Source organism: Schistocerca gregaria, chromosome 2, assembly GCF_023897955.1.
Source record: "Schistocerca gregaria isolate iqSchGreg1 chromosome 2, iqSchGreg1.2, whole genome shotgun sequence".
NCBI lineage: Eukaryota > Metazoa > Arthropoda > Insecta > Orthoptera > Acrididae > Schistocerca > Schistocerca gregaria.
In genome coordinates, this window is record NC_064921.1 from 784,198,085 (window position 1) to 784,224,841 (window position 26,757).

The window sequence follows — 26,757 nt, forward strand, 5'->3', positions numbered from 1 at the left end:
AAGGATGGAGGCATGGTTGTCAGAGGGCCCCTCTCTCTCCTCCCTGATGAAGGAACATTTATTCCGAAAGCTAGGAGCTTAAATTTTCGGTTGTGTTTTGTGTCTCTGTCGGCTGTACTGAGCTGAGGTAAGTACTGGCCAGCCCCTCTATCTCTTTGTTAGTAATACTTTGGATACTTTCATTCTGTTGCCTAATTTGGAACAGTGTTCTGGGCCAGCTCAAAATCTAATTTGAAAGACATTTTTATTTCATAAAAACAAGCTCTTCAAATAATTACCCGCAGTCCAACACAAGATCACTGCAGACCTCTTTTACAAAAGTTAGGAATACTTACTCTGCCATCAGTCTATATACTTAAATGTGTACTCTTACCAAAGCTAATCTAAGCAATCTCTACACAAATGCAGACTGTCACAACTACAAAACGAACTCAGAAGCATGGAAGCCACATTGGAATTAAGTTCTATAATGCACTGCCTCAGTACATTAAAGATTTAAAGAACAATACAAATTTTAAATTGGAACTTAGAAAATTTTTAATTGATAAATGTTGCTACTCAGTAAATGAATATCTTGAAGACAAAGAAAATGACTTTACAAACTAACCTCCAAAATTTTCTACCTTTGTTTGTTTCAACTTTTATTATACTTTACCATCTATAGTACTAGTTATACATTGTTACTAAGAAACAAATTACTATAAACCATTTATGTGGAAAGATACTGTGTTTGCTGTTATTTATTATAGACAATCTCATTTTGTGTATTCTGTATTTTAATTTCTGTGTATGAAAAATCCAATTGTAGACAATTTCGTTTTGTATATTCAATATTGTTCATTTCTATGTATGACAAGTCCAGTATCGTTTGTACGATGACATGGATGCTAAATAAATAAATAAGTAAAATAAATAAATAATTTGTTTTCTTTGAGGTAATTCATAATGTTTGAGCACAGTATATGCTCCAAAATACTACTGTAAATTGGCATTGGCAATATGGGTCTGTAATTCAGTGGATTATTTCCTTTCTTGGGTAGTGGTGAGACTTTCGAATCTTTCCCATCTTAAGATACAGATCTTTCAATGAACAAGTGGTTGTATATGACTGCTAAGTGTGGAACTATTGTATCGTACCCTGAAAGGAACCTGGCTGGTGTGGAGTCTGGACTCTTATTAAATGATTTAAGCTGCTTCAATACACTGAGGATATCTACTTCTAAGTCCCTCATATTATGAAGTTGTTCTAGATTCAGATTCTGGAATAATTATTTCATCTTCTATGCTGAAGGTGTTTCAGAAAACTTTGTTTAGTAACTCAGCTTTAATGGCACTGTCATCAGTGACATCACTATTGTTATCATGCAGTGAAGATATTGATTGCATCATGCCATTTGTGTACTTTACATATGACCAGAATCTCTTTGGATTTTCTGCCAGATTTTGGGACAGATTTTTCATTGTGGAAACTGTTAAAAGCATCTGGCATTGAAGCTCCCAATAAATTTCAAGGTTCCATAAAACTTAGCCAATTTTGAGTATTTTGTGTTCTTTTAAATTTGGCAGGCTTTTTTTTTTTGTTGCTTCTGCAACGGTGTTATGACACATTTTGTGTACCACGGGGGATCAGTACCATGTCCTAATAATTTATTTGGTATATATCTCTCAACTACCATTGATACTATTTCTTTGAATTCAAACAGTATCTGGTCTATGCTTACATAGTCAGTTTGGAAGGAGTGAAGACCGACTCTTAGAAAGGCTTTGAGCAAATTATTATCTACTTTTTTTAAAAGAAGAATTTTGCATTTGTTTTTGTTAGGTTTGGATGTTTGATATTCAGCCTCACTACAACAACTTTGTGGTCACTTATTTTTGTATCTGTCATAATGCTCCCTATCCGGTCAGGATTATTTGTTGCTAAGAGAAGTATGTTTTCTCTACAACTGGGCTCCTGAAGTAACTGTTCAGAACTGTTTTCTGAGAAAGCATTCAGTACAATTTTGGATTGTGTTTTATGCCTACTGATGGCTTTAAACACTTTTTTTTGCCAAAATGTTGTAGATAGATTGAAGTCACCAACAACTATAGTTTACTATGTAAAGAGAAGAGCATATAACAGTATAGTGATAGTTCATTCTTTTAATGATATTACTTGTTATTAATAATATAAATTGTTGGTTATACAATGTATGGATATAGTTTTCAACAGCTGTTTCATTTTTTTTAATGCACAGCAAGATTTGTTCTGCCTCCCTGAAGTTTATCTTTCATCGTGGGACTCATGGAATATGGTGGAAGAATGAATAAATGAATGAGTGAATGGGTAAAGATCTGTGGCCAGAGCATCTGAATGATGTGTTAAACAGATATGTTATTGTTATCACACAATGCTATCTTGGATTGGATTCTATGATTTGGTATACACACCAAATATATGACTTGTTTGTATGATGTCCTGGAATCAGTTTACCTAAGCACCTCCTCACTTCCATTCTCACACTGAGTGGAATTTTACCTTCATTATTGGTTCTCAAGAAATCCATTACAGGCAATCCATAAACAGGTCCAGAGGGGAAGAAATTACTTTTGTTATCAAGACTGTACCTCAAAATGAGATATTCTGTTACTTTAACGAAATTTATGGCAGTCAAAAAGGTAACTGAAAAACAAATTGGATAAACAAGGAAGGCTAATGTCCAATGTCACATACACAATGAAATCATTAGAGGTGTATAACAAGACTGCATTGGACAAAGTTGGGAACAAAATTGGCCATCACCTTTTGAAAAGTAAAATCTCACCATTTATTCATTCTAAGAAAATCTACTGAAATCATGAAAAACCTAAATATGAATGGTACAATTGCAACTTGCCCATTTCTTCATCATATTCATCATTATCATTCGTGACAATGGCTAGATTGGATTGTGGAAAAAATGGACTTTTCAACATTGGGACTTTGCAAGAATACTGATGACTGTGCAGTGGAGTGCCCAACAAACCAATCATCATCATCACCATCATCCTATATTCTTCTGTATTTGCCTAAACCATTGTACAATCATGCTTGAGCACAACTCTGATGTAAATTCACATGGAATTCATAACACTCATTAGTGTTAAATTAACGATCTGATTTCAGGAGAGTAGGAAAGTGTTTTGTGTTCTGGGAAAAATGATGGGAGTCTTTGGATAGCAGATTTTAAGTAGGCCTACTGGTGAACTGAGTAAAAAGTGCATTCAGTGAAAGATTTGAAAACAGCTATGACACTATGCCTGTGGTGACTGGGATTATATATATTGGAAATAACACTGAAGTAAAGGATATGAATATCACTGGTTTTTATTCTTGGACTTTTGGACTTCAGCTCATAGTACAGGTATGTAATTATGAGAGCTGATATGTATATAGTGCTAGATATAGTTCTGGAGATTGGCATGCATTGTCCTCTACTTCACAACCTGCATGCCCTATTTCCCATTCCCATCATTTTCTGACTAATGGGAAAAAAAGAAATCCTCATATGCAGTTTGTGTGTTGGTGATTACTGCTATAACTGTTCTTACTTCATTGTCTGGTAAGTGTATTGATGAGATAGGCAAATATAAGTGATAAAGAACGGGCACTTCGTTGTCTTGTTATTACATACTTCAGTGTTTCTGTACAGCGGCATTCTGCAGCACATGGATCTTCAACTTCATCATAAAGAACTGTTCCTTTCTCATAAACTATTCCTTTGTACTGGCACTTTTTGTCATCTATTACATCAAGAAAACCTGGAACAGGAAAAAAGTGTGAGAATGTTGTTAAACATAAATGCTGTTGGATAGGCACAGGTTAAATTAAGTCAAATGATTTTATTGTTCAAAATAATTTGTGTTCCACAATACCAATAAAATGTGGTAACATATCGATTTGTTACATAAAGCAGTAATTTTACAGAGTGATGTAGATGGAACATGAAATTTTAAATTGAGTCTATTGCACATAGACATGAGGTTAGAAGCGAAGCATAATTATTAGAAAAAAGTGACACAGGTGAAAGTATAGATTGCTGAGGCAAAAACATTCTGGCAGACATGAGTTTTCCAGTAAGCTATTTACGAGATCATTAAAAACTGTAGTTCTGGTCTTCCATACAAGCTCACTCAGATGGGGACCTAATCAGAAACTTTAAATTTCAAACACATTTTTACTAACTAGGACAATAATTCATTCTTATAACCATACCTTCACAATTATCTTGTAAATGGCTCATCTGCAGACCTATGTTTACTAGACATTTTTGCTTCTATTATTATATTCCTTTGACCCATTTATATTAATAATAAAACACCCTGTATATGTTTGTGTATGCTCTCAGCCACTTTAGGTTTAGATGACAGTCTATATGTCCTTATGTTGACAGAACTAGCAAATTTGGTCTTTTTTGAGATATAGAGGAGATGGAGTAAGATTAGTAACTGGATGTTTCATTGGCTTTCAGATTCAATTATAAAAGGTGCAGAATCAATCAAGGACAGTTTAACTTGAATTACAAGGAAATACCATATTTAGTCCATAATACCAGAAGTTGACTACTGATTATAGACTTGAGACTATTATTCAGTAACCTCTCACAATATAGAGAAAACATCTTGTGAAGCAATATTTAATACACTCTCTGATAACTGCCTTGATCTAGGGCAACTACCTAGACATGCAGAAATATTTTAGAGCTCTCACAAAAGACACAAGTAAGCCAATAAATAACTTAGGATTAGTGGCTATAATGTAATTACAGTGCAAATGGCTGCTGAATGTAAAAAGAGAAATGATTGGAGGAGGAGGAAGGAAATGGGATAGAGAACATGGAGACAGAGATAGATAGACAGATAGATAGATAGATAGATAGATAGATAGATAGAGAGAGAGAGAGAGAGAGAGAGAGAGAGAGAAAGAGAGAGAGAGAGAGAGAGAGAGAGAGAGAGAGAGAGAGAGGGAGAAGGCACACTTAGTTATTTCCATATAACTGGGCACCTTTGGGAACTGGATGATTTGTTTCAGTTCACAAAAATTATAATACAATTGCTCTTATTATCCCCCTTATGAATGAGAAATTACTTACTACAGTCAAAGGCAGCTGGACAACAGGCATCACTGTTGTTATAAGGATGGCAAGTCAGTTCCCGGTAGTACCTCAACATGGCATAGTTGTGACACTTGTCAGGAAAACATTCTTTATTCTGTGAAACTGTAACATAAACATATATTTCATATAGATGGATCCACAAACAATCTTAACTGAAGAGATTACTGCTCATACCCCCATACAAGGAGGATAATGGAATTGATCCACAAAACTATCATTCAATATCACTGGCATCCATTTGTTGTAGCATCTCAGACATATCTCAAGCTCAGACAGAATGAGGTATCTCGAACAAAATTACCTCTTTCAAGGCAACAAGCATGAATTCCAAAAATATCAGTTGTAATGAGATATTTATTTCAAATGGCCACAACTAAGAGTGCAGAAGCCCAAAAACAAAACTCCTGTGGATTAATTCGACATATGATCATTTGTTGCCCACTGTTGGAGGTCCATGGATCCATTGCATATTCGAGATACTTTTTAACTTTATAAACAGATCTGTTAAGACATCAGGGGAAAACTTTCATGATACTAGAGAGAGCAGTAGAGGGATGATTCGCAAATTACAGAAGTAGTAACATGATGCTGAGTGGAACAGAGTTCAGATACCTGTGTCAAAGCACAAGTGAAATCCACACATTACATACTTCATTGATGATATTGATAAATATCTTAGTTATTAAGCAGAAATTTTAGTTATATGAATATTACAAGGAGTGCTATCTTTACAAATAGATCACAGCTTTTGTCGTACAGACGTGGACTTCCAGACTGGTAAACACAAAAAAACTCGGAAAAAACTTTTCCTTCTATGGGATTGGTGCCTGAATGTATGAATAATTATGTTTCCAAGAGAGGACATACTTGCAACTTTCCATTTCATCTGTACATCATTTAGGAGACACTTTGAGTTGTGCATTCAGGGAAATGACTAAATGAGCATTCGATTTCACACCCTTCTTAAATGTACTTCCCACCACAAGAAGATCCATCTAAAGACACTCAATTGTGTACAGCAATGTATATCTACCAACCCAAACTTTGAATGTTCCTAGCACACTAAGTAAAATTGACAGGAATTAGATCTGATATAACTTGCACACAGTTGGTTTAAATCCATCATTTACATGGTAGAAAACCGTGTTCTGTTTAAAAAATTACAATTTATTGTTCTAACTCTGCAAAACAACCAAATAAACTGTGTTCATAACTCCACAGAAGGAGTAATGTTTCTTACATATGCCTGTCTTTCCTTTCACTTAATATTTTGTAAGTTACAGATTGAAATACCTTATCTGGGACACACAGAACAATGAAACACAGTCTTAAATAACCTGCAAAAAGTTCAAGTACATCTCAATAAGGCTTCATCATGGTGCAAAGATTGACAACATGCTTTAAATGCTCACCAATGTATAATTTTACAAGTCACAAAATGAGAAAGTGTAGTATTGAATGACTACAATATCTATGAGTCACAACTGAAGTTAGTCAGTTCATATAACACTGGGGTCCAACAAGTTTTGGGGGATGTGGAGTGAAATAATCAGACTGGTTCAGTTGTAGGCAAAGCATTTTCATTTACATGCTCTTCAAAAAAATATGGTCAGAAGAGGTATTGTGATGTCAGCATGACCCATACTGTAACATGAGGTGGGTCCTGTCCAACTTTTGCACATAATAGAGATTTTTCATAGAGCAGAAAACCACATTAAATCTGTGTGAACAGTGATATCTTGCACAAGCATAAGAAATATCACTCTTGAGCAAGACACAGGACTTGGAAATTGCGATAACAAATTATATAAGACCATAAGCCCCTGCTCTAAGATGTCACATAATACATTAACAAACATTGGTGTAAATACTTTCATTTCCTGTTTGTTAATACATGGTCACTCACTGTGGACCACAGTTTTTGGAGTTCAACTGCACTTTTGTGAATGCATTATCTCTGAATGCAGTATCTCTGATACCAATTTTTATAAGGTTTTAGAATCCATTATCTAATACCAGTTATTTGATTATTTGGAGTATAACACCATTCTTTCTGCTCCACAATTTGGCTTTAGGAATGGCAGATCTACTGTTCACGCTATTGACTCTTTGATACAAAAGGTGCTTAGTGCTTATTAGGAGAAGAACTTTGCTCAACTACTCTTTCTGACCTTCGCAAAGCCTTTAACTGTGTAGAGCATAGTTCACTTCTCAACAAATTAGTTCATTATGAAATCTTTAACAATAATGTAGATAACATATTTGAATCAATTCTTAATAACCGTAAACAAATTGTGTGTATTGGGAACGGGAGATTGCAGATAGCTGATGTTAAGTGGGGTGTGTCACAAGGTTCAGTTTTGGGACCTTTGTTATTCATTCTAATGATAAATGATTAACCATTTGATATAAATACTGACTCCATCCTCTATGCTGATGATACTACTTTTCCAATATTGATTCAGACTTTGATGCCCTTCAAACTATGACCAGAGACACACTATCATAAGCAGCACCTGGTTCCAAGCTAATGGATTTTTGCTCAGTGAGAGTACAACTCAGTAAACAGTATTTAGTTTAAGAGATTTACCAGTAGAAGATTGTCTTGGTACTGTAAAGTTCTTAGGTATTGTCACTGATAGTAAATTGTCTTGGGAGCCACACATTAAGTATGTTAGTGCAAGGTTGTCTAGAGTGGTGTACTTGTTTAAAAAAAAATCATGTACCTTTGGTTTATGTAAGAACAGCCTATTTTGCTTTTTTTCACAGTATCATATCCTATGGACTTTTATTTTGGGGTAATAGTATGCAGATTCAGGATATTTTGGTACTACAAAAGAAAGCTATTAGGATTATTGCAAACTCAGAAAATCGTGCCCACTGCAGGCCATTGTTTATTGGCCTAAAAATATTAACTGTAATAAACCTATACATTTACACTGTTTTCTTATATACAAAAATAACTTACCTGAATAGCCGCTTAGACAGGATGTACACTCTCACTGCACTAGAAATAGTATGCATATTGACATACCTTTCTGTAGATTATTTAAAACATTGAAGAGCTATGAAGTTATTGGTATGAAAATGTTCAGCAAACTGCCTGTAGAATGGGTAGACGCTACACTCGACTTATTTAAGCACAGATTGTACAGTTGGTTGTTAATTAATCTTTTTTACTCAATTAATGAATTTTATGAATGTGAAAATGTGATGTCATAGATGTAACTGTTGAAGAGTGTACGATAATTTCTCTAATGCTGTTATGTAAGATGCTTTATTTATGTTTTTTAATCCTGATGGTGTCTATAGCTGTAATCAGTTGAATGACAGTAAAATTTATTTATTATTTTATTGGAGACTGCATTGGTGGCACATGTGTCCTTCTGTTCACTGTGCTACCTGTCTTTGACATTTCCTGCACATTCCTCACTATCAAGTAGGGTTGCTTTACGAGACAGGGCCTTGAAAAAGTGATTGATAACCAGATTGACTACCTAAGTCATCTTTTGCACTGTCTATGGGCATTCATGCACCTACACAAATGACACTTACAGTTTCTCAGCAGTGGAAATGTATGCACTCATAACAGCCATAGCTCCACAGTTGCAGCAGTATAAAATGTAGTTCTGAAACAAAACTATACACTACAGATAACAATACTTTTTATCATCTTCTAAGCAGGGATTCCATTCGTTCTGTTAGTCCAAAGTCAGGACAGGCACAGGGTTTTCCTAGACACCCTTGTATAGTCCTTTCTACCCAGTCCTTACGAGAGTGATACTTATTACACTGAAGTACATTTGTAGATTCTTCAGTTAATACTTGTTACTTAATCTTTGTAAGTAGGCTCTGGTGAGGCACCTGGCATACCTCTTCACGCTTCTTACAGTTCTGGTTTTCCAGTGTTTGCATGACACTCTCCCAGGAATTAAACAAAACTGTCGTCATTCATGCAAAACAACTTTTATCTATCTTGTATGGGTCCCACATGCCTGAGCAATATTCTAAAATAAATTGCACAAGAATTCTTTAAGCAATCTCCTATCTAAAGTGGCTGCATTTACCCAGTGTCCTAAAAGTTGGCCACAGTATTTTGATATGTTCAGACGTTGATGATCCAGCTTGAAGACAAGGAAATCAGGGACCTTATCTGGTTATGGCAGGACTGTGATTAAGCACACTTTGCCATACAGGTGCTTGAGTTCCTTGATGAATAATTTCGAGGTTGTTGCATTGGGCACGGTTCAGCACTTTCAGTCCCCCTGAAATGGTCAGAAAGAAGTCTGAACTTTATCACGCTATATGAAGAAGCTATTGCAGTAGCTATGAAGGGAACAGGATGCAATCAAAAGCAGATTGTGGCACACGATGGAACAAATGATGCCTGTCATCTGGGCTCTGAGATCGTTCTTGGGTCATTCCAGCGACTGGTAGAGAAGGTTGTGAAGACCAAGCTTGTGTATAGAGTTTCAACGAAGCTCACAATCTGCAGCATTGTTCCTATATCTGGTCATGGCCCTTTGGTCGTAGGGAAGGACTGAACCAGAGACTTTGAAAGTTCTGTGACAAGCTAGGTTGCGACTTCCTGGACTTCTGCCATAGGGTTGAGAACTGTAGGGTCCCCTAAATGGGTCAGGTGTTCACTATGCATCAGAGGTTGCTACTCAGGGTGCACAGAAGGTTTTTTTCTTTTTTTAAGATTAGGCGGGTCTCCATCCAATCCAGATAACGACAGCTGTAGAAACCAGGAAATTCCACTCACAGGTGAGAGTAATACAGTTTTAATGGTGCCAAAAGCACACATGAAAAGCGTTGAAGCTCACATAATACCAGGCACGGAAAGCTGGCTGAAACCTGAAACTGATAGCAGTGAGATTTTTCGGGAAAATTTAAGTGTATTTCGAAAGGAGAGGCAAATGGGAAATGGAGGTGGTATACTTCTCGGAGTAGACGAAAAACTCAGATCCACCCAGGTAGAAATTGAAGCTGCATGCGAGACTGTATGGGCAAGACTCAGTATCAAGGGTGGGCGTAAAATGATAATTGGATCATTCTAACGCTCACCAAACTCACCTCCTGAAGAAGCCGAAAACTTTAAATAAAACCTCAATCTAATTGTACATAGTTCCTCAGTCATACTGTAATCGTCAGTGGAGACTTAAATCATCCAACAATTAAGTGGGAAAATTACCGTTTTGTTAGTGGTGGGCGTGATAAGACCTCCTTATGGACTTCATTAAATGCCTTCTCTGAAAACTACTTAGAATAAATAGTTGGGAACCCCACTCACAAAGGAAATATACTGGATGTAATGGTCACAAATAGTCCTAACATCTTTGAGGATGCCCACACCGAAACTGGTACCAGCGACCATGATGCGGTTGCGACAAAATTACCAAAGTTCAAACAACAATTATATGCTATTATGTCTCAATGGCGATCTTGAAACTTTTTGCAAAGGGCAGGGGCATGTAGAGGAACTCTGGCTCAATTTTAAAAGAATAGTTGACCTTACACTGGATAGAAATGTACTCAGTAGAAAAGTTCATACTGGGAGGGAACCTCCATGGTATATAGTCACTGTAAAGGAGCATCTAAAGAAACAGAAATTAGGCCTACCTCATAGTAGGTGTACAACAAAGCCTAGGGCTATAGATTGAAAGCTTCTGGGAATGAAAAGTGTTTGGCTGTCAAGAGGGTAATGAGAGATGCCTTCAGTGACTACCACAGCAGAATATTGTCAAACGATCTTACACAGAACCCAAAGAATTTCAGGTCTTATGTAAAGACTGTTAGTGGCACCAAAGTCATTGTCCAGTCCCTAGTGAATGTGACAGGAACTGAAACTGAGGGAAGCAAATCGCGAGCTAAAATGCATCATTCCAATTCCAAATGTTCTTTTACAAAGGAAAACCCAGGAGAACTTCCCCAACTTAATGCTAGTACCACTGAAAAATAGAATGAAGTGTTGGTGTCAGCGAGAAACAGCTGAACTCGTTAAAATCAACTAAGCTCCAAGGCCTGATGGAATCCTTGTCCGATTCTATACTAAATTTGAAGCTGAAATAGCCCCTCTTCTAACTATAATCTGTCATACATCCCTTGACCAAAAAACCGTGCCCAGTTCTTGCAAAAAGGCACTGCTCGATTTGTTGTAGAATCTTTGAACATATTCTGATCTAAAACATAAAGAGGTATCCTGGACAGAATGAACTACTCACTGCCAACTAGCATAGATTCCGAAAACATCGATCATGGAAACCCAACTCGCACTTTTGCCATATGACACAAGGAAAGCTTTTGATCAAGACTGTCAGGTAGATACTGTATTTCTTGATTTCCAAAAATCATTTGACTTATTACCACTCATAAGCTTGTTGTCAAAAGTACGATCATATCGGGTATCAAGTGAAATTGGTGACTGGATTGAGTACTTTTTGGTAAGGAGCACGAAACCTATTATCTTGGAGGGAGAGTCATAGTTAGATGTAGAAGTAACTTCAGGTGTGTCCCAGGGAAGTGTTTTTAGACTCCCGCTGTTCACGTTGTATATTAATGACCTCGCAGACATAGTAAAATCAGGCTTTTTGCAGATGATGTAGTTCGCTATAATGAAGTTCTATCTGAAAGAAGCCGCATAAATATTTAGTCAGATCTTGATAAGATTACAAAGTGATGCAGAGATTGGCAACTTGCTGTGAATGTTCATAAATGTAAAATTTTGCATTACTGAAAATGAAAAAAAAAAAAACCGCAGTTTCCTATGACTACACTACGAATGAATCACTGTTTAAGTCAGTCAACTCATACAAATACCTGGGTGTAACACTTTCTAGGAATATGAAGTGGAACGATCACAGGTGAGTTGTGAGTAAAGCAGGTGTTAGATTTCTGTTATTTGGTAGAATTCTGGCGAAGTGTAATCACTCTACAAACGGGACTGCTTACAAATCGCTCGTGCGACCGGTTCTAGAATATAGTTCAAGTATGTGGGACCTTTACCAGACAGGCTTAACAGGAGATACTGAAAATATACAGAGGACAGCACTAATGGTCACAGGTTTGTTTAATCGTTAGGAAAGTGTCACATAGAACTGAAGGCACTGAACTGGAAGAGGCTTGAAGATAGACGTGAAGTATACGGAGAAAATCTATTAAGCGAGAGTTTCAAGAGCCGGCTATAAAAGATTACTCTAGGAGTATACTACAACCCTCGAAGTTGTGAATCGTGAAGATAAGATTAGAATAGTTACTGCACTCACAGACGCATTCAATCATTCTTCCTGTGCACCATAAGTGAATGGAGCAGGAAGAGACCCTAATAACTGGTACAATTGGGGGTCTGCCATGCATCTCAGGATGATTTGCTGAGTATAGATATAGATGACATACGTGGAATAATTAGTGCCATGTGGGTCAATGTAGCTAGAATACTAGCGATGAATTGCCCGAAACTGTAGAGCTTTTCGATGCTGAGACGATCTGCAAAACGTTGAGGACGACATGGAGACGTACAGGTCTCTTTGTAAATCACGATGGTACAAACACTATTTCGCTCGAGACATAGCTTTTACTTTTGAACACTCCAATGCACAAGATACTCTTTTGACCAAGATGTAAAGAGATTTGAAGAACACACTGTACTAACCCCATAATCAAATGCAATGATAGAAATCATAATATGTGGGACAATGGGAAGTACCCTCTGCTATGCACTTGACAGTGGTTTACGGAGTATGGATGTAGATGTAGAAGTAAAACCTAAAAAAAATTACTTAAATGAACTATTATTTCCAGTGCTTTGAAGTTAACGGCAAAATCAAGCGCACGTAATCCTAATCACCATTATTATTTTCAAATGAAAACTGTTGGCGTTTAATTTTCCCCTGAAAAGCTACATAATGAGGATGATGGTCCACTGACAGCACAGATTGCACCGTATGTTCTACGTAAATAAACAGTGTGTAATTTTCCTGTATATCTTAATATTACAACTCTTTCGTTTTACTGGAATCATCGATTAAATATTAGCTGTGAAGATCACTCTGCTGAGTAACAGAAGCGTGCGGTCGAGCTAACGGAACACGACGCCTGAATTAATAAAGCGCTGTTTTGATGCTAAAGGAAGGTACACGTGACACAAGAAGGCAGCTTATCCGCGGCAGCGAAACAACAGCACAGAAGTATCAAACTGCATTTAGTGGGGCCCATTTTCCATTCGCAGAAAGGCACTCTTTGACGGCAGATCCTTTATTGCCATTGTTAAATCACTTATTATTCGACCTAATGCAATGAATGGAAGTTCGTCAAATACAATTGCACTACAAAGTACGGTTAGAAAACCTAAGAAAAGGGTTTCCGAATCATATTAAGAAAAATTTGGGAGTTTTAGAAATATTATACGCAGACCCCTAGACAAGTAATCAGAAATCAGATCATGAAAAAAAAAAGAAAAAATTATTCGTGCAGGGACAGTGCTTTTTTATTCTGAGGAAATATTTGGCAATACTGGCAGGAGGTTAGATGTAAACATCAATGTTTCATATTTTAAACTGAAATCGACGTCGTGGTCTTTTTAATGCGTACTATTTAGTGCATATTAGTTCTTGAAACTTCTTATAATTGTGAAATTATAAAAATCCATTAAAGACAGTCTAAGAAAAGTAGTTTTTGTTATTGTCAGAGATTTTACGATTTCTAACTCTATTTTTTTCTACGAGTCCATGCAATTAAGGAAGCACGAACTCGTTATGTTGTTTACGAGATCGTGAAGCGAATTAGTATTCGACGGAATCGATATCACATGTCGAATCGAGGACTCGCAGCTTACTTTTTTCCGAGGAAACACAGAATACTGGCCGGATCTTTAAAGTCACGCAGTAATTGAAGTTACGCAGCGAAATTGTTTCTGTATTTAAAAGGAAGCACAAGGCAGGAGATGATTAATTATCTGTAATATAGTAGTGTAATTTCAGTAGGTAAGCCATCGTACATTCGTTTTTATCAATGAAACTAACGTACTATGTGTTAAACGTCTATTGTTGTAATGGCTTAACGACAGTATTATTATTATTATCATCGCCTTGCGGTTGGTTGAGAAATAAAGGAAAACAATATGCATGATATGTTTTGGGACGACTGTACGCTTCAGTAGGGTTCATAGTTGTAAATAGCCGTTGTCCAAGAAATTGGCGTGTTGCGATGGATGATGTCACAACGCAATAAGCTGGACTGTATTCGGAAGAACTGAACTGACCGAAATAAGCGTAGTTTTCTGCTCTACAGCTTGACTTACCTGATAGTTCAGTAGCAGCCAGCAGGAAGACGGCCACAGCGTGCCTCGTATGCATCTCTAGCGTGTCGCCCGCGACAACTGAGCGCTAATTTTCGGCTCGTCGCCTTATATGACTCTCAACTCGGCCCTTCAGAGCGGAACGGTTTCGTCACGCTGTGTCGGCGACTCTGTCCGAATTGTACAAATTACTGAGACGTTCACATATTATTTCCTTCATTTTGAAGTCGCGAATGGGCCAGGGGTAGGTTTGCCAGACGTCCAGAAGATAACAAACAGACCCTAAATCTTAGCATTATGTCCGGTGTGGTTTTCCAGTAAGCGCTGTGTACATTTTGAATGTCATTACATCGCTGGCGCCAACAGATCTCGGTCAAAACTGCCATCGATTTTGTGCAGGACTGTCATAGCCATACAAATAATTTGCATTTATTATCCGAAATGTACTTGGCTTAAAGCTTTGTTGAGATAAACGCAAGTGCGTTTCGGTTCTTTGTCATAAATGCCGTAGCTCAGAAGTCATTTTCTTTCTTGCAGGAAAAGAAAGACCGACTATCGCTAGTTTTTTTGGTACTGTGTTGGATATCACGGCATTATCGAGTTTCCGTTTAGAAGAAAAAGACTGATGTGACGGCATTGCAAATTGACTTCCTAGTACTGTGAAGAGGAAAACATCGATTTGGAGCTGTGACTTGTAGCAAATTAGAGATTTATGGCAAATTAAAATATTTTCAGAACCGAAATTAATCTATTTTACTTTCTGGTACAGTAAGTTTAATCTTTGTTCCTCCTTGATGAAGGGATCATAAATATAGCATTGGAGGGCAGCGTGGAGGGTAATATCGTAGAGGGAGACCAAGAGATGAATACATTGAGCAGATTCAGAAGGATGTAGGTTGCAGTAAGTACTGGGAGATGAAGAAGCTTGCACAGGATAGAGTAGCATGGAGAGCTGCATCAAACCAGTCTCAGGACTGAAGACCACAACAACAACATCCATGATGATCTAATGTATTAAGCGCACATACTCATTCCCCACGTTGTAGGTACTAGTGCTGTAGGTTTCTATTGTGACTATGTTAAAATAAGCACAATGGTTTGGAGAGCAGTAGGCCTATCATACAATGGGGTGAATGTTCACACATTCAAGGGATTGACTGGCAGCACACTTTTAAATTATCAGGTTTGTCTAAAAGTTGTTCCGTCATAAATACGGTCACATAAATTAGCTACACGATATCAACTAGTTGTGTTGTCTCCCGATATTTTACAACACATATAGCGCTCCTTATTAATACGATGTCATTTGAGAACAACTTTTCCTTCTTTTTGTGTTACGATTTTTCGACTTGCATCCGTAGCAGAAATAATTATTTACCGTTTCTGTTACTAATAAATGCTCGCCTCCATAGCTGAGTGGTCAGCATGGCTGAGTGCCATGTGGAAGACCTCGGTTCGATTCCTGGTACTGCCAGGGTTTTTCCCTTGCTGGGAGGACTGGAACGGGGTATAGTCGGGCTTATAAAGCCAACTGAGGAGAGCAGCAGCGACTTCACGTCACGAAAACTGATAACGGCTGGGAAAGCGGTGTCCTCATCGCACGCCCCTCTATACCTCTATACAGCATTTTATTTTACCAAGGACGCAATGTTCTGTCACAACAAAACACGATTTTCATCAATCTGAAACGGACACTCGTTTTACATATTGCATTATAATGATGAGTATCACTAATTTTGCACATGAGATTGTGATTTGGGATTGTGTGTTATTAGATAAATGCAACGTTCATATCATGTAAACATGTGGAACAGGAATTAGTATAAAGTAGTTTCCAAAGCGTTAGGGCTTTCCAATTTTTCTATTCTTTCATCATAGACACAGTTTTACAAAATCTACAGAATCAGTAATATTTCCAAAAATAAGTGAATTTCGTATTTATCAAGAAAAGAGCATGTAGTACTTGCAGAAACAGCAGTGACTTGTTTCAGGTCTCTTGTTTGTTTTATTTTATTTACACGCCAAGTTCCGTAGGAGCAAATTGAGGAGCAAATCTCCAAGGTCATGAAACGCGCTCAGTACATGAAATTACAACATAAAAGTAAAAAACAGATAAAAATAAATGTTTATGAACCTGAAAAAAGTCAGTCCACAAGTTTAAGTAAACGCAAACAACAATAAAACAAAAATCACCTTGATTTCTAAAGGAAATCCTCGACAGGAGTGACCCATGAGGAAACTCTTCAGTTTCGATTTGAAAGCGCGTGGATTATTGCTAAGATTTTTGAATCCGAGTGGTAGTTTATTGAAAATGGATGCAGCAGTATACTGCACACCTTCTGCACAAGACTTACGGAAGTCCGATCCAAATGCAGTTTTGGTTTCTGTCGAGTATTAACTGAGTGTGTGTGAGGTGGATGCTGGGAATAAGCAAATATTGTTAACAAGAAATGACAGTAAGGAATCTATGTATTGAGAGGCCAGTGTCAAAATATCCTGACTCGTGAACAGGGGTCGACAAGTGGTTCGTGAACTTATACCACTTATTGTCCGAACATCCCTTTTCTGAGCCAAAAATATTCTTTTAGAATAGGAAGAGTTACCCCAAAATATAATACCATACGACATAAGCGAATGAAAATAAGCGATGTAGACTAATTTTCGTGTCGAACGATCAATCACCTCAGATACCGTGCTAATAGTAAAAATGACAGTATGAAGTTTTTGAACAAGATCCTGAACATGGGCTTTCCAAGAACAGTTTACTATCTATCTGAACACCTAGAAATTTGAACTGTTCAGTTTCACTAATCGTATGTCCATTCTGTGAAATTAAAACTTCAGATTTTGTTGAATTGCGTTTTAGAAACTATAAAAACGAAGTGTAACTGTGATTTAGCGTTACTTTATTTTCTGCAAGCCATGAACTTAAGCCATGAACTACACTATTTGAAACCGAGCGAATGTTGCACACAACATCTTTTACTACCAAGCTAGTGCCATTAGCAAACAGAAATATTTTAAAGTTAGCCGTAATACTAGAGGGAATATCGTTTATATAAATAAGGAACAGGAGTGGCCCTGACACTGATCCCTGGGACACCCTCCACTTGACTTGACTCAGACCCACATCACAGCCATTCTCGACATTGTGAATAATGACCTTTTACTGTCTGCTGCTAAAGTAATAGGTGACCCAGTTGTGAGCTACTCCCCATATTCCGTAATGGTCCAACTTCTGGAGCAATATTTCATGATTGACACAATCAAATGTCTTAGTTAAATCAAAAAATATGCCCAGCATTCGAAACCTTTTGTTTAGCCCATCCAGTACCTCAAGGAGAAAAGAGAATGTAGCATTTTTAGCTGTTAAACGACTTCTAAAGCCGAACTGTACATTTGATAGCAAGTTATGTGATATTAGATGATCAATTATCCTTACATACACAGTTTTACAATTTCAGTAACTTTGATATAATTACCACTTTGATCTACATTATATCCTTATCCCACTAGTCAGGCACCCGGGGTGCCTATTGTTGGTAGTGGCCCATTTAGAAAGTTCTAATGGAAAGCAACTCTAAAAGAGCTTGAGAAATGTCTTAAGGAAAGCATTATATTTATCATCTATGTTATCGGCACTATAAACATCCTGACACTCTTGTTCCTTGACAGGGTTTAAAGAAACTCTCTATTACTGCTGGATTAACTTTCCTACATAGTTTGTAATTAAATGTGACATTAGTTTGACTACTAAAGCCTTCTAATGTTAAAATTTGTGTATCATGGTCTGAAAGGCCATTGACACTTTTACTAACAGAATGCCCATCTAGCAATGAAGAATGAATAAAAATATTGTCAATGGCTGTGCTGCTGCTTTCCTGTAGCCTAGTTGGATTAGATCATATGATTAATGAAATCTACCAACATTCTTTTTCTTGCACCATCATATACAAAATTTATGTTGAAGTCACCACATATAACTAGTTTCTGTTACTTCCTACAAAGTGAATCATGAACCCTCTCTAGCTTGAGCAGAAATTCTATGAAGTCAGAGTTAGGGGACCTATAAACAACAACAATTAGAAGTTTAGTTTCACTAAATTCAACTGCCCCTGCACAACATTCAAACATCTGTTCAGTGCAGTGCTGTGATACTACTATGGACTCAAATGGAACACTCTTTTTTACGTACATAGCCAGTCCCCCACCCCACAAGGAGCTCCTTGAAAACAGATGTTCTAAAAACTGTGCTGCTGATTGGAAACAATGATTTAATAATAATGCCCTTAAGATTTTACAAAAAACTGAGAATGATGAAACCATTTTTACCATATGTAAAAGGCTAACGTACATTTGTATTGCACTGTTTTGCAGTGTAAGCTTCAAAAGCTGAAATCCTAAGTGACTGGAGATTCAGCTTTTCCTTTTGCCTTGTATCATGCACAGGAGTAATAAATTTCTGTCTTTTTAAATCCTTTGTAACTTAATTATAAAGTTGTAGTGTATACATACTGGGAAGTGGGAGAATTGATGACTTTTGAAAGACAGCTTTATAAGAATCTGTTTGTCGAGCATGTTACATTGCTGTTACAGCCATTGGATGTTCTGGAATTGTGCAAAGTAGGCAATTCAGACAGGGTGAAAACTTGTATTAACAGAGAGTAGAAGTACACTATTACAAATTTTATATGGCATCTGATTCGTATTACTTATATATGTATGCCATTTGAAGTATTTTTGAAGCTAAATGCCTAAAATCTTCGTTTCCAAAGAAAATGTAATTTTGTTGGAGATTATTGTCACACTGATGTGCCTGTTGAACAGAAATTTAGGAATCTTGCTCTTGTGTATGCTTCAGAACCTTATTCCCCTCAAACCATCCAGTTAGGTGCATTGTAGTTTTATTTATAACTGCTTGTAGTTTATTTGAGGTATTTCTTGCAGTAAAGATGCTTATGTCATCTGCAAAAAACGAATTTGTGTCTGACTCAATATTAAGGTTTAGAACATTTATATATGTGTGTGAAAGAGAACTGGCCCAATAATGGAGCCTTGAGAGACTTTTCTACAGCACTTCTGCATCTGAAAAACATGTCCCACTATTTTCCTCTGGATCACATATCTTTGTATTTTCTATTTCCTGTTTGTCAAATATGATGTGGAACTATTTTAGTACCATGCCTCTCATGCCTTATACCTGGGGCTTTTCCAACAGTGTACTGTTCTCCACAATGCTAAAAGCCTTACTTAAGTCCAGAAAATTCTCATTGGCGTTTTGTTTTTGTCCACTATTCCTAATTCATTTGGTATAAAATCGTAGATGGGTCTGGTTGTTGATATATTTTTCCTAATTCCGTGTTGAGTATCAGTGAGGATTTTGTTACTGACTAAAATTTAATTAACCAGTTATATTACTTTTTATGATTTTACTAAAACCAGATAAGTAGGTGACTGGTCTATAGTTTCCTATATTACATTTGTCTCCTTTCTTAATAAAGCGACAGTCAGGAAATATTCCTTTCAGGAAAGTTGAATTGACTACAATTGCAAGATGAACTGAAATGTTGGTAATGTATTGCTTTATGACATAATTGGTATACCATCAATTCCTGATGATATTTTGTTAAGAGTCATTGCATTAAAAAGGACTTACTTAATTAGTTTCCTGTTCTATGGATCATTTTGCATGATAAATCATGATGTGGAGCATTTTACATTTGCAAATTAATTTTTAAACATAGCTACATGTTGAAAAATTTATAAGATTTAAAAAAAAATACAGATCTGAGTTGTAACGACAGAAATTCTTTTACAGAATAGAAGGAGTTCTCAAGATGAATCTATTTCAGTTTGTTTTCAAATCTTACTTTGCTGTCTTTCAGGCATTTTATATCAGTGGGTAAGTGATAAAAAATTTTAGTTGTAACATTGTGGACCCATTTTTGTGCTAAAGACAACATTAATATGGAGTAATGAATGTCACGTTTGCCAAATAAATAATTTGTTAATTTAGGTTTATTGCTCCAGAAGGTAATGCCATAAGACAGTAGGAACTCAGAATATTCAAAATAAGCCACTGTAGATTAGCACAGCAAGAGATACTTCTAAGAGGAAAAGATATTGAACTCAGTTTCTTGATTAATGTATCTGTGTGTTGACTCTATTTTCTTAACGAGCTGGACCTCCAAGAAGTCTTACAAAATTGGGAGTTCATAGTGTTTTGTTTAAGACCCTTAATGTTTACTTCTGGTGAAGCAAGGTTGTTTTTCATTATCTGAAAATCATATAATATAAGTCTGTCTGAGATTAGGACTTAAGTTCTTTGCTGAGAACTTTTTGTAGTATAATGTGCAGTTTTCGTGATAACCAGGAGTGTTGCTTATCATGTGCTAATGTGCTACAGGGCACTGTAAATAACACACTAAAATAATGCCATTTATCTTGGAATGCGAGCCAGAAATCTCGAATGCGTGCTGGTATGCAAATAAAATGGTCGAAAACATGCTTTGTAGTACACTCTCTGCGATAACTAGAAAGCAGTGTCGTGCGCTGAAATGATGGTAGTTTCACCACGATCAACTCAGAGAAGGGATACAGCTGCCTGTTTGCAAGTGGCGAATTCGTTTGCTCCGGCTCGTTTCCCGCTACTACCATGATTTTATTAACTTGTTTTTTCTTGATTTTTTATTCGCCACAATGTTAAACGAATATATGTAACATTAGTAAATTCAATTTATTGACGATTACTATCATTGCACTTCAAAAGGGTATAGGCTACCACACTGTAGTGTAATGCTGAAATTTTGCATGAGCCATCACTGGTGACAACACTTTATATTGTTTCTGTCTTTTAAAATCCTGACATTGGAACCAAAGTATAAGTCTATTATTATGTCCTTACTGGTTTTGGGCTTTTAAGTGTTTGCTTTCAAAAGTTTATTTGTGCAACAGGTTTTTATATCTGGTCGGTCATATAATGACATCTGACTGCAAGAACGTTAGTGACAGGATGTGCGAAACGCAATCTTTGATCTTAATCATTAAAATTCCTTATCGCCTTGTTCTGATGTATCTTTACATCGAAGAAGTATTCTGCTGCACATGCATATACTGAATCTTTCCTGTGTCAACTTTGAGATGACGGTGGGCTCCACTTTAAGCATCAATCATTTCTTGGTGATGATTCATAGGTAAATTATTAACTTAAGTAATAGACATACAACTATTCCTTTTCAGTTCTCACTTATTATATCCAAATGTTTTACGCCACTAACTGTTATCATACACGATTACGATTATTTGCACCTCATTGTTTCACTGCGTTCAACACTTTGCTAAAGCAAGATTTGTTCGATATGCTTCTAATTCCGTAGTCAGGCGGAGCTCATGCCCTCAGTGCTCTGTTTAAAAATGGTTATTAATGTCAATATTTCTGCAGCACTTCCATATTTTGCCGCCATTCATTCTTATGTCCACCCTTCTCAACATTCGAGGCCACTGTGCCCCTGTGTTGTTCTGGCGCTTCCTGGGGAACCCTTCTAGCAGGTTATCGTTCCTGCGTCGTAGATTATGCTTTCTGCTAATTGTTCCAAATGGTTTCAGGTGATTTGCCGAAGGGTTAAATTCTCTTCCAAACGATTTGCTTTTCTTATCAGTGCTTTTCCTTACAAGCTTTCTGTGTAAAAACCCTGATTTCAGGGTGAATATAACTATTCAGTTATCTATGCAAAGGTTTTAATTATTTTTCAGTTAACAAAATATGAAGTGACGTAGAAGGTTTAGGAACATATGGGCAGCTTAAAGAAGGATTGCTTAGCTATCAGCTGAGCTGTGCGGCAAGGTTTTGTTTAGACCCTGGGTTTGGATGTTTCTGTCATCAGCTCGAATTACGGTTTTAGAATGGTCTTTGAAAGCCATTGGAAGTAATGTAGGTTCGTTAAGAATAAGATCAAAACCACTAGCGATCCATGTGGGATCCTATATGTTATGTTCCCTGTGTGCCCCTGTGTTGTTTTGGCGCTTCCTGGGGAACCCTTCTAGCATGTTATCGTTCCTGCGTCGTAGATTATGCTTTCCGCTTTCTCGAAAACTATGGAAAAGTTTGGAAGGAGTGAAATAGGTCTGTAATTGGAGGTGGTTTACTAATCACCAGTTTTATAGATGGTTATTACTATACAGTAATTAAGCCTATCATAAATACCCCCTGAGTTACTGACAGAAGTTCATATCGGTATCTTTGACACTATGCTATGTGCATGTCTGATACATGTTCTGATGTGTGTTTCTACAGTAAGATGCTACGCTGACTACTGTGTCGCAAAACAGCCACACTCGAAACAATTGATACTCGAGCCGAACCACGGAGCTCCTCTGGTCGACTGTAGGGGCGCTGATGTCGCCATAAGAGTCAGCGCCAGAGATAGCGGCGCGAAGGCGTCGGCGGACAGGAAGCGACCGCTTTGCGGCGGGATGGGCACAGATGCGATAACGGCACCCACTTACCTCGTTGTGCACGGGCCGGCTTGTTAGATGTTAGAGCGCGTTAGGCGCAGTCGTCTGCATATGCAGCCTGCACGAGCAGCGTCAACACTCAGACCTATACCTATCAACGGTAATACACTGATGAAAAAAAAAAAAAAAAAATCACAACACCAAGAAAGAGACGCGCGACATAAAAGTTGGTAGACGTGTTCGTACATTTGAAAGACGACGTCTATTCAAATGTCGCGTCAGGCGCATAAATATGACGCTAGTCCTACCTTATCAAGTAGGATTGATGGAGGACATCGAAAAGGTGCAAAGAAGGGCAGCTCGTTTCGTGTTATCGCGCATTGGGGTGAGAGTGTTCAAATGGCTCTGAGCACTATGTGATTTAACATCTGTGGTCATCAATCCCCTAGAACTCAGAACCAATTAAACCTAACTAACCTAAGGACATCACACACATCCATGCCCGAGACAGGATTCGAACCTCCGACCGTAGCAGTCCCGCGGTTCCGGACTGAGCGCCTAGAACCGCGAGGGGGGTGAGAGTGTCACTGATATGATACGCGAATTGGGGTGACAGTCACTGAAACAAAGGCGGTTTTCTTTGCGGCGAGATCTATTTACAAAATTTCAATCACCAACTTTCTCTTCCGCATGCGAAAATATTAGTTGACACCCACCTACGAAAGGAGAAATGATCATCATAATGAAGTAACAGAAATCAGAGCTCGAACGGAAAGATTTAGGTGTTCCTTTTTCCCACGCGCCATCCACGAGTGGAATAGTAGAGAAGTAGTATGAAAATGGTTCGATGAACCCTCTGCCAGGCACTTAAGTGTGAATTGCAGAGTGACCATGTAGATGTGGCACTACTACATCTACATGGTCACTCTGCAATGTAGTAGTGCCACTGTGAGGATGCAAGTCAGGTTTCCTTTAAATTCACGCTGTCACGGTCGTGAGAGTTATTTACTTTTGAGACTGGGCGCGGTGAGTTAATATTAGTCAAGAATGTCTCTAGGCGACAAAGACGCCATTATAAACATATCCCTGACTTTGAACGAGGTGGTGTAATAGGACTATGGGAAGGTGGACTTCTGTGATATTTTCAGAAAGACTTGGCAAGAAGATAGTCACTGTACATGATTGCTGACAGCGGTGGTCAAGAGAAGGTACGGTCGCAAGAAGAATGGACTCAGATTGAACACGTGGCATTACCAATAGGGAAGACCATCATATTTGGCATATGGCTGTGGTTCATCGTACTGCATCTGCAGCAGCAGTTTCAGCAGCTGTTGCCACCAGAGTGACACAACGTAGGTTACAAATCGGTTACTTCAAGATCACCTTCGAGCCGGATGTCCTGTAGCGTGCATTCCACTGACGCGAAACCTCTGAAATTTGTAAGTTAAGTGGAGTCAACGAGTGCTCATTGCAGGGCTAGGTGTTCTGTTGTGTTTTCTGGTGAGAACTGGTCCTGCCACGGTGCCAGTGATGGCAGTGTCTTGATTAGATGGAGGCAAGAAGAGGGCCTGCAACTAACCTGTCTGCGTACTAGACACACAGGACCTGCACCTGGAGCTATGGTCAGGGACACAATTTCGTGTAACAGCAGGAGCACTCTTGCGGTTATCCCCAGCATGAAGACTGGAAAATCGTACCTCAATTGGTCATTCGACGTGTTGTGCAGCTATTCATGAGAACATAATGCCACAGCATATTTTGCAACAGGATAACGCTCGCCCACGAACCACTGTTGCAAACAAACATGCTCTTGAGAGTGTCGACATTTTGCCTTGGCCTGCTCGATCACCAGATCTGTCTCCAATCGAGCTCATATGGGACATCATCGGACGACAACTCCGTATCATCCACAAACAGCATTAACTAACCAAGCGAGGTGGCGCAGTGGTTAACACACTGGACTCGCATTCGGGAGGACGACGGTTCAATCCCGCGTCCGGCCATCCTGATTTAGGTTTTCTGTGATTTCCCTAGATCACTCCAGGAAAATGCGGGATGGTTTCTTTGAAAGGGCACGGCCGACTTCCTTCCCCATCCTTCCCTAATCCGAGCTTGTGCTCCGTCTCTAATGTCCTCGATGTCGACGGGACGTTAAACACCAATATCCTCCTCCTCCTCCAGCATTAACTTACCATGTATTGACCAACAGAGTACAACAGACATGGCATTCCATCCCAAAAACTGACATCTGGCACCAGTACAAACCAATGAATGCACGCATGCTTGCTTGCATTCAGCATTCTGGTGTTTTCGCCAGTTATTAATGTACCAGCAGTTCATATTTGGAATGGCTTACGTCTCGCTTACATTAACTGTGACTTTTTTAATCGCTTAAATAGGTCACCTAGACAAATGTATTTTCAAAATTTCATTACTTTAAATAATTCTTTTTTGGTGTTGCAACTTTTTTCCGTCAGTGTAGTTGCCATCAGTTTTATATGGATGTACTAAATATGCAGTCCCATTCGCCCTAATCCCCATTGTTTTTATACTGATGGAAATAAGTGTTAAGTCATAAACATCTCGACCGAACACTACAAAACCGATACTCCAGCGTTTTTATTTAAATATCGTATGTATGCACAGTAAAAAGACATAACTCCAAATGATGAATGCTGTGTGCACATGGTGACTTTTTAATGTCTCGAGATCGCAATGCAGCAAGCCCAAAGGATGTGCAGCCTACACTCATGTTTCCGAGTTTCAGAAATATCGAATCATTGGCATGACAGTCATGGGAGCATCAACCCGAGAGATCTTGCGAACAGTTGGCTGTGGGCCAGTAACTGCAGAGCGAGTGATGACAAGATGCACTGATCAAAACAATGTGGCGAGGACAGTAGCACAGATCGTTCCAGAAAACGTGCACCATGAGAAAGTTGTAGGACTGATGAACGCGCTCTGACAACTTTGTGTATGACACACGCAGATTGTCTCTGGAAACCGTCAGGAACATATGACAGGAACGTGGCTCGAAATACCGACTTGCTATGCTTCGTTTATGGCTGACACCATAGCAGAGTCGACAGAGACTTGCGTTGGTGTAGTGGCACACTCAGCTGTGAACACTGTGTGCCATTCAGTGATAAGCTTCGCTTCTGTGTGTGGCCATCAGAACGACTCCAACGTGTGCGTAGGCAGCCTGGTGAAAGGTCACAAGAAGCAGCCATTCTCGAGATGCACACCTGCATCTCTACAAATCCTGGATTCATGGTACAGAGAGCTATTGGATATTACAACAGGCCTGATTTGGTGACGGTTGAAGTGTGACTGAGTACTCGCCAGTATGTGGCACAAAGGGTACACCATTTTCCACTCTTAATGACGGGGTGCCATATAGAATATTTTAGCAGATAACATAAGACACCTCACTGCAGGTAGCACAAACACTTTGAGGCGCATGCAGTCTTTAATTGAACTGTCCAATGTCGTGATTTGTCGGCCAGTCAGCAAGCCTACTATGCGATATGAAAACGCATACTCTGCTACCAGCCTCCAGGAAGATGAAGTCCTTTTGAAGACGTCATACATCTTCCTAGATCCAGGGTGTCACGTCTTAGTATCGTTTGTTGCGGTGGTGCTTCGAGTTACTCAGACATTTTAAGGACAGACCTCAATTTCAGTGGTGCACGTCTAATTGATATCCAAACAGGGGATGAGCTTTCGATGCTGTCGCTTTGGTCTTCTCTTTTCTCGTTACTACTTGTCGCCGAATGTCAAGAGCAGCGATTCCAGCGAGGCAGTATATACTTGTGCGCAAAACTTAAGCTAGAAAGTAACTTTCACATTCGTTGCCAAATAGAATAGCTCGAT

The 26,757-nt window shown here is 38.3% G+C and overlaps 1 protein-coding gene across 1 annotated transcript in view; it reads right to left on the reverse strand.

The window, feature by feature from the left end:
- The window catches only part of LOC126336474 (uncharacterized), a 97,960-nt gene extending 83,453 nt beyond the window's left edge, over positions 1 to 14,507 (reverse strand). Inside the window, exons 1-3 of the mRNA XM_050000214.1 lie at positions 14,434 to 14,507; positions 5,112 to 5,237; positions 3,654 to 3,780 (exon numbers count right to left, since the gene is read on the reverse strand). Coding sequence (XP_049856171.1) covers positions 3,654 to 3,780; positions 5,112 to 5,237; positions 14,434 to 14,488 — 308 coding nt within the window. The 5' untranslated portion in view covers positions 14,489 to 14,507. The remainder of the gene's footprint in view (positions 1 to 3,653; positions 3,781 to 5,111; positions 5,238 to 14,433) is intronic.
- Positions 14,508 to 26,757: the final 12,250 nt, after the last annotated feature.